Here is an 11,942-nt window from a genome sequence, read left to right as displayed (position 1 = left end):
TTCAATTGGGATACGCTGTGATACGATCGCGGGCAAACAACACTAGTCCGGAAGGTAACAATGCACTGCAGACTGCGTTGCCAAGAGACAAAGCTGCCGCGTCACCATCGCGCACGATTCTCATCGCACAAGAGATGCAGCATTTACTTACGTTTAGCCATGAACGATGCATACAGATCACTGAAGTTACATCCTGAGCTGACGAGCAATACGAAATATATCAATTTTCAAACATCGGATTAAGTGGGCACCACATACCTGTCTTCGAGCCATCACATTCATGACCGTCCCTAATCCACTTTGAAAGCAACGGGGCTACAAGTGGGGGGAAAACTTTAACAAAAAGAAAAGAAAACAAAGCAAAACTATACACAAATCAAAAAGAGGAGAATGAGAAGGAATCGCGTGATTGTTCCACCAAAGATATGGACGAATTGATAGCTGAATTTATATAATACAAGTTTGACATCGACAAATGAATTTCATCATACTGCAATATCAGTTCAGTGACAGAATTGAATGACCTCTACTGTTGTTTAGTGTGTCAAAATTGTGATCAACAAAGGCTGGCTGGATCTCATTGCTATCTCAGCAAAACAAAGAGAAACAGGAAAGTAACACAAGCAGACGCCTCAGCCCTGAAAACCAGAGCAATTTGCATTGCAGGGTGGGCGGCCACAAGCCAAACTGATTGCATGTTCTCCAGCACTTAAAAAAACTGGCATCTCATTTCCTTTTCTTAACTCTGATAATTCTTCTGCCAGACTTGTCATTACCACCACCAGGGCCCATCGAGAAACCACCTGAAGAAGCTTGACTCTGCTGGCCAAATCCGAAGATGCCAGGTGAGGATGATGTACTGGAAGAAAACTGAGTTGCAGGCGTACTGAATGTTGGAGTCGATGGCGAGCTGCTTGGCAAGAGAAACGGCGAAGCTGTCGGAAAGGGGGACCCATTCCCGTCTGCAGCCATGTTCCCTCCATTGATCTGTAAAGTAGGACCACCGAATGGTGTTGTGGGTGAAGGATTTGGTATTGAAGGAGTCGATGAAGGGAATGAGAATACAGCGCTTGGGGGTGGGCTGAGAAGTGAAGTAGCAGAGCCAGTATTTGGCAAGCCAAATGAAGCTGGAACGGGTGTACTCAATTTGCTGCCAAGCATTGGGGATGCTGACGATGCTTGACTGGACCCAAAACCTAAGCTTGTAGTAGATGGCGGAGCAGTCGCAGCAAAAGCAGAAGCCGAACCGGCTGCCCAAGGAAACACAGTACCTGAATTGAAAGGACCAGAACACAAAGGTGCCGAACAAACTTGTGAATCTGCAAAACTTTGTGAGCTACCATTCTCTGACTTCTCTGGAGACACGAAGCTCAAATTATTCACTGAATTCTGTGTGAACTGGGAATTGCTATTTCCTAAGTGGCCATTCTGATTCCCAAAAAGAACTGCTGGTTGAGAGACAGATATATCCTGAGAAGTTGAAGAACTCGCAGTGCCATACTGCTGGGAAAAGCCAAAATGGTTACTGCTACCCACTGCTTTGGATTTGTCCTGAGCTGCAGAAGAACTTGCAATGCTGACCTGCTGGGAGGTACTAAAAGGGGTACTGCTGCTTAGTGCTTTAGATTTATCCAGACTAGCTGATGAACTTGCAGTTCCAAAGAGTGGAGAGGAACCGAAAGGAGTGCTGGGGCTTCCTGTACCAGATGATGCCAATGATGGTGCTGCAACAGATCGAGAGGTTGTGCCCACAAACACATTTGAGGTGGCAAAACTACCCATACTAGTATTGGGGAAAGTGAAACTGCCTCCAGTTGAACTACTCTGTGTAGACTTTAAAGCTGCAATGGAGATGGTCAAGCCAGCAGACTGAAATGAAGCAGAGTTCGTTGATCCACTAGAAGGCTGTAGAGCTGAGACAGTAGAGTTTGACATATGCCCAGGGCCATTGCTTAAGGATGTAGGCTTCGAATTGACAACCTTAAACACAGGGTTACTCGTGAAAGATGCACCTTGCCCAGAATTCTTAAAAGGCATTGGTTTCGCATCTGCATTTAGTTTGTTATCGACTTTATGCACCATTGATCCTTCTTCAGAAACTGATTGCAAAATTCTGGAAAGACAGACATCAATGTTAGAAACCTAATGTGCTTCATTATGCTTAAATAAATTACTAGACAAGGTAGCCAAAAATAGCATACTCCAACCTAGTACATGATAACAGGTGTGGGTCATTGCCAGAAAGTAATGCTCAGTGTGAGAAAGTTTTCAACATTATGCCATTGCACATACCATATGAGAAACTAACCTGGGATGGCTTTCGTTGGAAGTATTAGCACGGAATAGTGCTGAAGATTGCTGCTTCTCAACAGGTAGTATAGGCGCAGATGCCAATGTAGGTGTTGGAGGAGCCACAGAGTGAGCACCAAGGCCTGCTTGGATAGGGAAGGTGAAGCCATTCGATGGAACTGGCATTTTGTTTCTGTCAATTTTACTGGATAATACCAGATTAGGAGCCTGGCTTCTCAAAGATGTTGAAGGCTTTTTATTATCAGACTTGTTTGATGTAGCATCAACCATCTTTTCAGTCCCTGAAGCTGGGGTATCCTTAACCTCTGATGGCGAGGGTTCCAAATGATTACTCTGGGCTGATACTTCCTTTTCTTGAGAAATAAGATTTCTGGCATCCATAGCATTCCCATGTTTCTCCCTTAATTCTGACATGTTTTCATTTTGCGCAGGAACTAATGTGTCAAGCTGCTTCAGTATCTTAGCAGCCATCTCAGCTGACTGCGCTGGAGCCTGACCAAAACTGTTTGCGTGAACTTTGTCATCTATGCTGCCAAGAGTTGCATCACCAACTCTACTCACACAACGACGCTTCTGAGTCTGTGCCAGTTGCTCAGAACCTTCATCAACATTGCTTCCATGGCCCCCAAGATATCTACAGTAACCTGGCCGTGTTTCCAACAGCGGTGATGTTCTGTTATATCTTTGATGCATTCTGCGCACAGGACCAACAGATACAATCTCATTGTTGACAGCACTACTCTTCCTCTTCAAGACCTGTCGAGTAACAATGCAAGACTGCTTCAGAAAAAAAAAAGTAGGCAGGATTGCAGGTAGTAAGATTCCTCGTTACTTCAAAAGTCCACAAAGTGATGGCAGAACATTGGAAAAATGACATAGGGGAGTTCAAATCTGTCCGTCTAGTTGCACTATTTGGGCCTCTAAAACTCAAGCAATGGCATTCATTCCAGACATCTCAGACTACCTGATTGGCAGTGCATATCTTTTATAACAAAACAAAAGTGCAGGATGCAAATATGGCAAACTTATTCAGTTCTGTTTCTGTTTTCAGCAACTTTCTGCTAAAGTAATACGAATTAAATTGTATGAAGTCTACCAGTTATATAAGTCAACAGCGTAGAGAGGAACCTACTGCCACTGCCATTTCTGCCTGCATTCATTAACATTAAACCATAAAAATGAACTCTAACTATGCAAACATCTAAATGACCCCCCCCCCCCCCCGGAAGAAAAAAAGTAGGTGGCCTTGCACTGTTGCTACCATGGAGTATTACAGTGGTTGTTTCAAAAAAAAAATTAGAAGGGGAAACAGTTTTGTCCAAATAGTAGAAATAATTTAGTCACTATATCCAACATCTACAACATGGAAATTTGTGTCTGTATCCAAGCATTAAAAAACTGAAACATTAGTTGACAAATAAGAAATCAAAATCAGCTGTAGGAGCATCAGATATAAATGCTCCTGAAAGTTGCTAGTGTTAGCGCAGTGGTCCCATAAAAAAATGTTGAGCATCCACACTTGATTTCAAGGAATTACAACTTACTCCCTCCGTTTACGTTTATAAGGCATGGAATGACTTGGCACGGTTTTCCAAATTACACTTATATTATATTGTTTATGGTTATAAACTTATGATTACGAATCCAACCATATACATTTTACATTATAAAATAAAAAAATGATAGTTAAATTATTGGTCAAAGATTGTAAGTTTGAATCTTGTTATGCGTGTGCGTCTTACAAACAAAAACGGAGGGAGTATTTGCCAAAATAAAAAATATAGTATTTTGAATGAAGAACTGGTCTCCAAGGTTCCATATCAAATGACTGCAGTACTACAATATAGAAAATTAGAAGTTTAAAAAAAGTTAAATTTGCAAATCAACATTATAATCCTGAAACTTGTAAGAATCAACAAATGAAAATGCTATAAATTCAGATCGTGCTTCAATTATAAGTACCTGCCTGCCAAAAGTATGGACACTACTGGGGGTCTGATAAGGTGAAGATACAGTACTTGATATATCCTTCGATGAAACACCACTCTGAAACAGAATGATTAATTTAAATTAGAAAAGACTACCCACAAGCTGGTAGATATATGAGAATTTATGCTCCAGAAGGAAGACAAATAAGGAAATATTTATCAAAGGTGGAAACAGATATGATGATGAAACTATTGAATGTAGAAGCATCATTCTTGGTATAGAAGTTGCTACAGTGCCATCAGGCTGAACAATTAAGGTACAGTGCAGTCCTTGGGTGATTCTTCAATTTTTTATATGTACCCAAACTGGTCTATGGCTGCATACTCAAGTTGTTAAAAGAAATGAATGAAAAAAATGATACTCTAGAGAATCTGTTGTCTGCATATATGCACATGCTGATACAGAAAATAACTTGAGCTATCAATAATCTATGGAATAAAGCGAATAGGAAAAATACCTTAAAATAAGGAGATGATGACATTTTGTAGATTGCTGATCGATTCGGAGTTGTAAAGTTACTTTCAGGACGACCAGAAGTTTTGGAAACATGTAATCTTGAGCTTTGGAGAAGAGGTATTGTGGGAGGTTTAGTTTTTTGTATCATACTAGCTTCAGTTGATTTGATAGGTATAGAGGAGGGATCATGCAATCTAAGGCGTAAAGGGGAACCCTTAGAAGATTTTGAACCCATATATGCTTTCGCAATTTCGGCTGGCGAGGCAACTTGATCCTGTCGAACATAACAGATGTATATGAAGCATGTAGTCACAGAGCAACATCATACATACTCTATAGGATGGCTTGTTCCAATTTCCAATACATATAAAACGCATAGCAAGTGCAACACATGCTAGAACAGAACATTAGTTCATAGTACAATATAACGTATTAATGTTGACTAAGATCTTATTCTGAATTAAAAAATATGTTAAATTCAAGATCAGATTATTAAATAAATATCATGTTTCATTAACAGAATAGAAATAGTTTAGTATTCAATTGAATTGTATACACTAAGTTGCCAGTCATACACTCACTAAGTTGCCAGTCATACACTCATATATACTTACTGCAACACTGTATCTTGTAATGGAGAAATCAACTGGTAAGCTGGAGTGTCTAGATCCATTATCCTGCTCAGACATTGGCATTTTGCTAAAGCTACCATCTTCAGGCTTCAATGAATTTGATCCAATAGTTCTAGACCATAATAACTCAGCCAAATATTCAAATTCAGTCCTGCAATACATACAGATAATCATTTGAGAGACATACATGCTGACATACATACTACTAAACACTTACAATAAGGAAACATCATGCAATGGGGAAACCAATGCAGATGTGTGTAGTTCCCACAAATAATATGGCAATCAACTAGCATGGAAAGTTGTCCTTAGCAAAGAGCAAAAAAAAAAGGATCTTGAATATTATTCTATTGGAGTAAATTTCACAAAAACCAACCAATATCCTAGGCTAATTGTCACAAACTTACCACATTTTGTTACCATTTGCACATGTCGCTACTAGTATTTTGGGTTGTCTTCTCTTCTCACAAAACTACAACTTTGTGGCTATTCCCCTTCCATGACCAATCAGGCAATCAGGCCAACATGTCAGTCAAAGTTCATTAAATTTGACATGTGGGCCAGCTAGACATGAACATATCACTTACATGTGAGCCTGGCTGATTACAAAGTTGTAGTTTTGTGAGAATATGGCCCAAAATAGTGGTGGTTTTGTGGATGTTTAGGTGTGACCACTAGCTCAAAATATTGGTAGGTTTCTGAAAATTCTTGAATATGAATGCAGTCAGAGAAGTAGGGCACATATATAGGGCAAAAAAATATAACAAGGAAAATCAGAGTAATCAAGAAGGCATGTGGTTCAGAAAAACAGCTAGGACCATCCTACCAACGTGGTATAAATGGCAACACAAATTAGGATCTAGTAAAGGGCTGAAACAGGTAAAAATCATTTGGCAATTGTCATCTAAAGGCTAATGCAACTGGAATATAAGGCTACAGAGCATTCCCTGCTCTCTCAAAAACCATCAAGCAAATATAAGATAACCATAGTCTCTGAAGACCCAAATCCTGCACTGAAATACCAGATACTTGCCTTGTGAAAGTTTTCTGCTTCAACAGCTCTTCAAGATCCATACCACAATGGTTATCAAAATTTCTTAGAACTTCCTCTTTTTCCTTAACAGAACTTTGAGGATCACACAGATTCTGCATTAAAAGAAGCAGATACGTGGGAAATATGTTACAGAAGAAATAAAACAAAAGTAAAATAATTGTCACCCGAACTAGTCAGGATGTTACTTAAAAAAATAAACTGAGAACTTTTCCCCAGTTTGAACAAGTAAATATCTGTCAAATTGCCAAAAATCAATAAAGCTTTCAAGATTCTCCAGATATAAGTTCTCCATGGAACAAGGCTGAAAATTGCATGCTTGAAATAGATTCGCAAAGTCGTCCGCAAAGAAATGTTTTGGAATGAATTAATGAGTAAAGTTGAGTGCATATGGCAAACTCAGGTTCTAGTCGGGAATTGGGATAACATATTAAACTTTTTGCCAGTCACTCAAATATAGTAAAACAACAAATAAGTACAGTATGGATTTATGGAATCATCTTACATCATTGGCAATTGCTCCACTGTTTTCTTCACCTTGTGGAAGATTATCCTCTGTACATTGCAGGGGCAAACAAAAACTTCTGTAAGTTTTCCAGCAACCAATCAAACACAGGTAGGGTGAATAATCCTCCTCAGAGAACCAGATTACAATAGCATCCCATATACACATCATTAAAAAATTATAACTAGCTAATTTAGTTAGCACAACAGAGAGAGTAAACACCCTAATTCCCATAGTCAATAGTCTACATGTACCAGTGCAATAATGATCTATCGTTCGATTAGAGCTAAACTAGTTATTCATATACTTTACAGATGATTTCCCTCTAGTGGGGAATAGTACTAATGGGCTAGGCTACTACCGCATGAAAAGTTGAAAAATGAAACCCGTGCGTGCAGCAGAGCAACAGCAACCCGCGAGCAAGCAAAAGACGAAGCCGAAGACACAAACCTAACGGTGGGGGCAGCAGCGAGGGCAGCGCGTCGAGAGGCTCCGAGCGCGCCTCGAGCAGCAGATCGCGCGACGGCGGCTTCTCGAGCGGCTCCGGCGGCGGCGGGACCGGCGCAGTGAGCTGAGGAGGTGGCTTCGGGAACAGGGAAGGGAGGAGGCGCGAGGCGCCGGCGGAAATGATCCGGGAGAACCACCCGCCGCCCTGCGAAGCCGACGCCGCCGCCGCGGCGGAGGCCGCAGGGGCGGGGGCGGGGGCGGGGCGCGCGTAGGGAGAGGCGGCGGCAGCGCGGGAGGGAGGGCGGCGGCGGATCTTGCCGCCGGTGCCGCCGCCGTAGTCGTAGCCCCGGGGCTCCATGCGACGGCGATGTTGGGCTAGGGTTTCGCCGGATCGCGGGGCGCAGGCTAGGGTTTAGGAGGGGGGAAGAAGCTGCGAGGAGTCCGCTGATTAATGATGACTTGAGAGCAACTCCAAAACTGAGAGATGGAAAAAAAAATCTCCCAAAAACTATCTATTGGGCTTAAAAAAATTTCTTCCAAAATCGTGTCATCTCACAACAGATCTCTAGCAACAAACTCCCCAATACTTCAAAACTGGGCCATGTCAGCACGTGGACCCCTCTCGTTCTCCTTTCTTCTTCCTCTGCCATGAACAAAATCAGTACAGTGAAAGCAAGAAATAGCTCATACAAGCACAATCTGTGAAGCAAACTGGCAATATCGCTTGTAGTGCTATTTGTTTCAAACTAATCTCTTGTCCCAAACCCATTTGGCCAGTTCATGTGCCATCAAATCAATACCCAGATATCGAGAAGAAATCAAGAAAATGGATCACATGCCCACTTGTGTGTCCGATTATTGTTCCGTATTGAGCCTTCTAAGATGGACGGGACGGGGGTGGCGATTGGGCGGCATGGGTGGACGGGACGGTGGTGGCGATGGGGGCGTGGCGGCAGCGGCGGTGGCTCCTAGAGCACAGATGTGGATGAGATTGAGGCGTGAGTGGCCCAGCAGCAGGGTGCCTCGAGCGGTGGGGAAGGACCGGTCCCCCGCATATATGTGGGGCGACAGAGGTGTTTTAGCGTCCACGCATTTTTACGGGAAGGATGGGGGAGTTGTTGGAGATAAGTTTTTTTTAGTTTTTCCCTAAATAAGATTTTGGGATAATTTTAAGGGATCTTTTGGAGTTGCTTTGAGGGTAGACCAACTCCAAGAGTCACAAAAATCTCCCCAAAACTATCTATTGGGGGTTCTACTAAAAAAAATTTCTTCCAAAATCAGGTCATCCCACAACAGATCCCCAATAATAAACTCACCAATACTTTAAAACTGGCCACGTCAGCATGTGGACCCCGAAAGTCAGCGGTCAAGGCAGAAGCTCTCAGCTACAGCGTGGCGCCCCAAAGTACCTCGGCGAGCATGGCAGCCTCCTCCACCGGTGACACGGCTATCTCCCACGCGTGCCGCAGGATCTCTGGCTTCACCGCGTGCTTCTCCCGTGGGCTCAGCCCCTTGCCCACCTGGAGCTGTAGAAGCAGACCGTCGCTCTGCCCCGATCGATTCGTCATGTATGATGCAGCAGAGAGGGTGGGACGATCTTGAGCGGTGCGGCGGGAGTGGGGGCGATGGCAGCTCTGAGCGCGCGCAGCGGGGGCGACAACAACTCCAAGCAGCTCCGACGGAAAAGAGGCTCAGCGTGTCGTCCACCATCCGTCGGAGTTCTTCGACATAGTGGAGGGGTGGTCCTGAATAGCGTGCCTCAACGGCGGCTACCAAAGTCGACAGCAATCGGTAGCGCGGCCTAGCGCGGGCGCATGCAGCCCCACCGAAGGGGCGGCAGTGGGGTCGCGGCCACTACGGGCAGGCGGTGGCAGTAGGCCGAGGGGTCGCGAGCCTGCGTGAGATGGCGACAGCGACAGACGCAACCCTGTCGAAGGGAACGGTAGTCGAGGCCACTGCCACTACGGGAGAACGACGGCGGCGGCTGGGGGTCACGGGCCGACACAAGCAGATGGCTGCGGTGGCCATGGTTCACTGCGATGGATTGGGGAAGGATCGGTTTCCTGCATATATGCGAGGCGACGGAGGTGTTTTTCACGTCCGCGTATTTTTACGAGAAGGATGGGGGAGTTATTGGAGGTGAGTTTTATTTTTCCCCTAAATAAGGTTTTGGAGCAATTTTAAAGAAACTTTTAAAGTTGCTCTTAAAGTACAAACAATTTTCCTCGATACTTCGCGGATAGGTGCGTGCGCTGACTATTTTAAAATTCCAAATTAAACTTCGACAGAACTTCCTGTATTGTTTCAACGGCGTATATACACTCGCTCATTTTCCTATATCATTTTAATATTATCCTAAATATATAATTCAATTTTAATCAAATTTATTAAAATATATTAACAACTAAGAGCAACTCCAACGGCTTACTTAAATTACCCATAATACCTTTATGGAGGAAAAAACTCTCCAACACCTCTCCAAACCGGCCGCAAAATATCGACCACCTAAGGCCCCGTTTGTTTCAGCAGCTTCTGGCAACTCGAAGCTGGAAAGTTGAAACAAACAGTCCAGCCGTTGGGCTGACTTTTGGAAAGCTAGAAAGCTATCTTCTAAGAAAATGAACTGAAAGCTAGCTGAGAGGAGCTTTTTCTAACTTTTGGTGTGCTGAGAAGATAAAAATTTATTAAACAAATAATAGCAAAAGGTCAGCAACCAAAAAAGTAAGCTTTCAAAAAGCTAGCTTTCCAGTCAAAAGCCCGAAAAGCTCAAACAAAACTCCCACAGATTTATGCGAGTACAACCCTCCCCAATCGAACCCCGTGTTTCCTTTCCCGCGCGCCTAATCTATTCCCGTGAAGTTTTTTTTGCCCGCGCGCGGAGGCGGAAAGCCGAGCGGCGGTGGCAACGGCGCAAGAGGCCTGCAGATGCGCATGAGTGCTCCGAGGAGGTCCCCACCGGTCGAGCAGCGTAGCCACCTCGGAGACGGCCGCAACGGTGGAGGGCGCTGAGACCGGATGCCGCGAAGCCCAGGCTGAGCCGAGAGATCAGCGTGACCGCGCCGGAGGAAGAGGACAAGGGCGTCGCGGCGAGCAATGCTAGGTCGTGCTTCGTGGACCCGACGTGTAGGTGGACTTCGGCCTCTATCGTGCTGCTTCTGTGCCGCAGTCATCTCTCCTCTGTGTTTCTACGCTGGCTGCAGGAGGACATAGGGCCTGTTTGGATACATAGTGCTAAAGTTTAGCGCTGCACTTTTAGCATACTTTTAGCACTTGTGCATCCAAACATGTGTGCTAAAAGTGTTGTGCTAAACTTTAGCACTACCCTTTTCATTAGCACACCCAAGGGGTGCTAAAGGGATCAACTTGTGCTAAAAGTGGTCCCCAACTCCTCCTTTTCCTGGGCTGCCCTCGCTATCTCTCTCCTCCCTATCGTTTGCCCTCGCTCTCTCTCTCTCCTTCCTCTCGCAGCGTCTCCCTCCCGCATCTTCCCTTCCACCGCTGCCATCTCCTCTCGCCGCGCAATACTCCAGCCGCCATCCCCATCCCACCCGTCCTCTCCTCCAATGCTCTCCTATCTTTGGTCCTTCGCGTAACACCGGCCATCCCCTACCCTTCCGCTGCCGCCTTGACATCTCGCCCGCCTTCCCCTCCCGCCGCCATTCCCGCTGGAAGCTCCTTCTCCTACCGGCGCCTTCCTCTCCCTGTCAACTTCATTTACCGCCGCCCGCAGATCCTCCTATCCCCGTCCGCAGGTCCTCATCTCGGTGCCCGCACATCCACCTCTCCCCGCCGCAAATCTCGTTCCTTTTATCCCCACGCTGCCCCCTAGATCCACGAGTTGCTCACCTCCAGTAGTCCACCGCCATGCCCCCAAACTACCCCCGGTTGCTCATGGATGGCCACGGCGATGATGGATTCGAGGACTTGTTCCCCCCCGGCAGCTTTGATTTCTTCTCTCAGTCCGAATCTTCCCTTCCTCCTCGTCAGTGCATTGAGGGCCTAGACCTAAACTCCCAGGCTGAGGAGTTCCCTGACCTCAGTAGCTACTCCGAAATCCTTCGGGGAGTTTGAGTTCCCTAGGGCCGCGCAAGCTGTACCCTTCGCTTACGCGTGCCTCGCAATGGAGGTTCACGTGGTGGCGGTACCAGAGGAGGTGGCGGCAGCGGAGCATTTGGAGGAGGCGGTAGCAGCAAAGGAGCCGGCGGCAGTAGAGGGCCCGGCGACAACAAAGGTGTCGGCGATAGCAAAGGAGCTGGCGGCAGCAAAGTGGCTGGCAGTAGCAAAGGTGCTGGCAGCAGAGGGGGTGCAGGGTGTGCAACAAGGTCCTTGTTTCCAGGATCCTTCCCTGATGGTGGTTCTGGCAGCAAAGTTCGTGGTGGAGGACGTGTTGGTGGCCGAGCATTTCGTCCAAGACCAACAAGTGAAGCATAAGCTTTTCAGGGAGACGACGTGATTGATGTCGAGGCTGCAGAAGGTGTGGAACTTATATTTCCTGGCTCCAAGGTATTATGTTCGCGCCTTCCTTTTTTGCACAATTCATAACCATGTATGA

At 45.5% G+C, this 11,942-nt stretch overlaps 1 protein-coding gene across 1 annotated transcript; it reads right to left on the bottom strand.

The window, feature by feature from the left end:
- Positions 1-277: 277 nt before the first annotated feature.
- LOC101779177 (nuclear pore complex protein NUP1) lies at positions 278-7,837 on the bottom strand. The gene is made up of 8 exons (XM_004962573.3): positions 7,394-7,837; positions 6,944-6,993; positions 6,421-6,533; positions 5,370-5,538; positions 4,757-5,029; positions 4,273-4,356; positions 2,309-3,066; positions 278-2,113 (listed from the first exon to the last, which is right to left on the bottom strand). Exons 1-8 carry the CDS (start codon positions 7,746-7,748, stop codon positions 727-729), a joined length of 3,189 nt encoding a protein of 1,062 aa, XP_004962630.1. The 5' UTR covers positions 7,749-7,837; the 3' UTR covers positions 278-726.
- Between the last annotated feature and the right edge of the window lie 4,105 nt (positions 7,838-11,942).

Source organism: Setaria italica, chromosome III (genome assembly GCF_000263155.2).
Source record: "Setaria italica strain Yugu1 chromosome III, Setaria_italica_v2.0, whole genome shotgun sequence".
Lineage (NCBI taxonomy): Eukaryota > Viridiplantae > Streptophyta > Magnoliopsida > Poales > Poaceae > Setaria > Setaria italica.
Note: the sequence above shows the minus strand (reverse complement) of the source record. Positions and strands in the feature narration are given on the sequence as shown.

Excerpts from the sequence above, each read along its gene's own strand:
- LOC101779177 (XM_004962573.3), bottom strand. The coding sequence starts at position 7,748 with ATGGAGCCCCGGGGCTACGACTACGGCGGCGGCACCGGCGGCAAGATC. Across the intron at positions 5,030-5,369 it reads TTACAAGATACAGTGTTGCA|GATCAAGTTGCCTCGCCAGC; the intron begins GTAAGTATATAT and ends TATGTTCGACAG. Across the intron at positions 4,357-4,756 it reads CATCATCTCCTTATTTTAAG|AGTGGTGTTTCATCGAAGGA; the intron begins GTATTTTTCCTA and ends ATTCTGTTTCAG.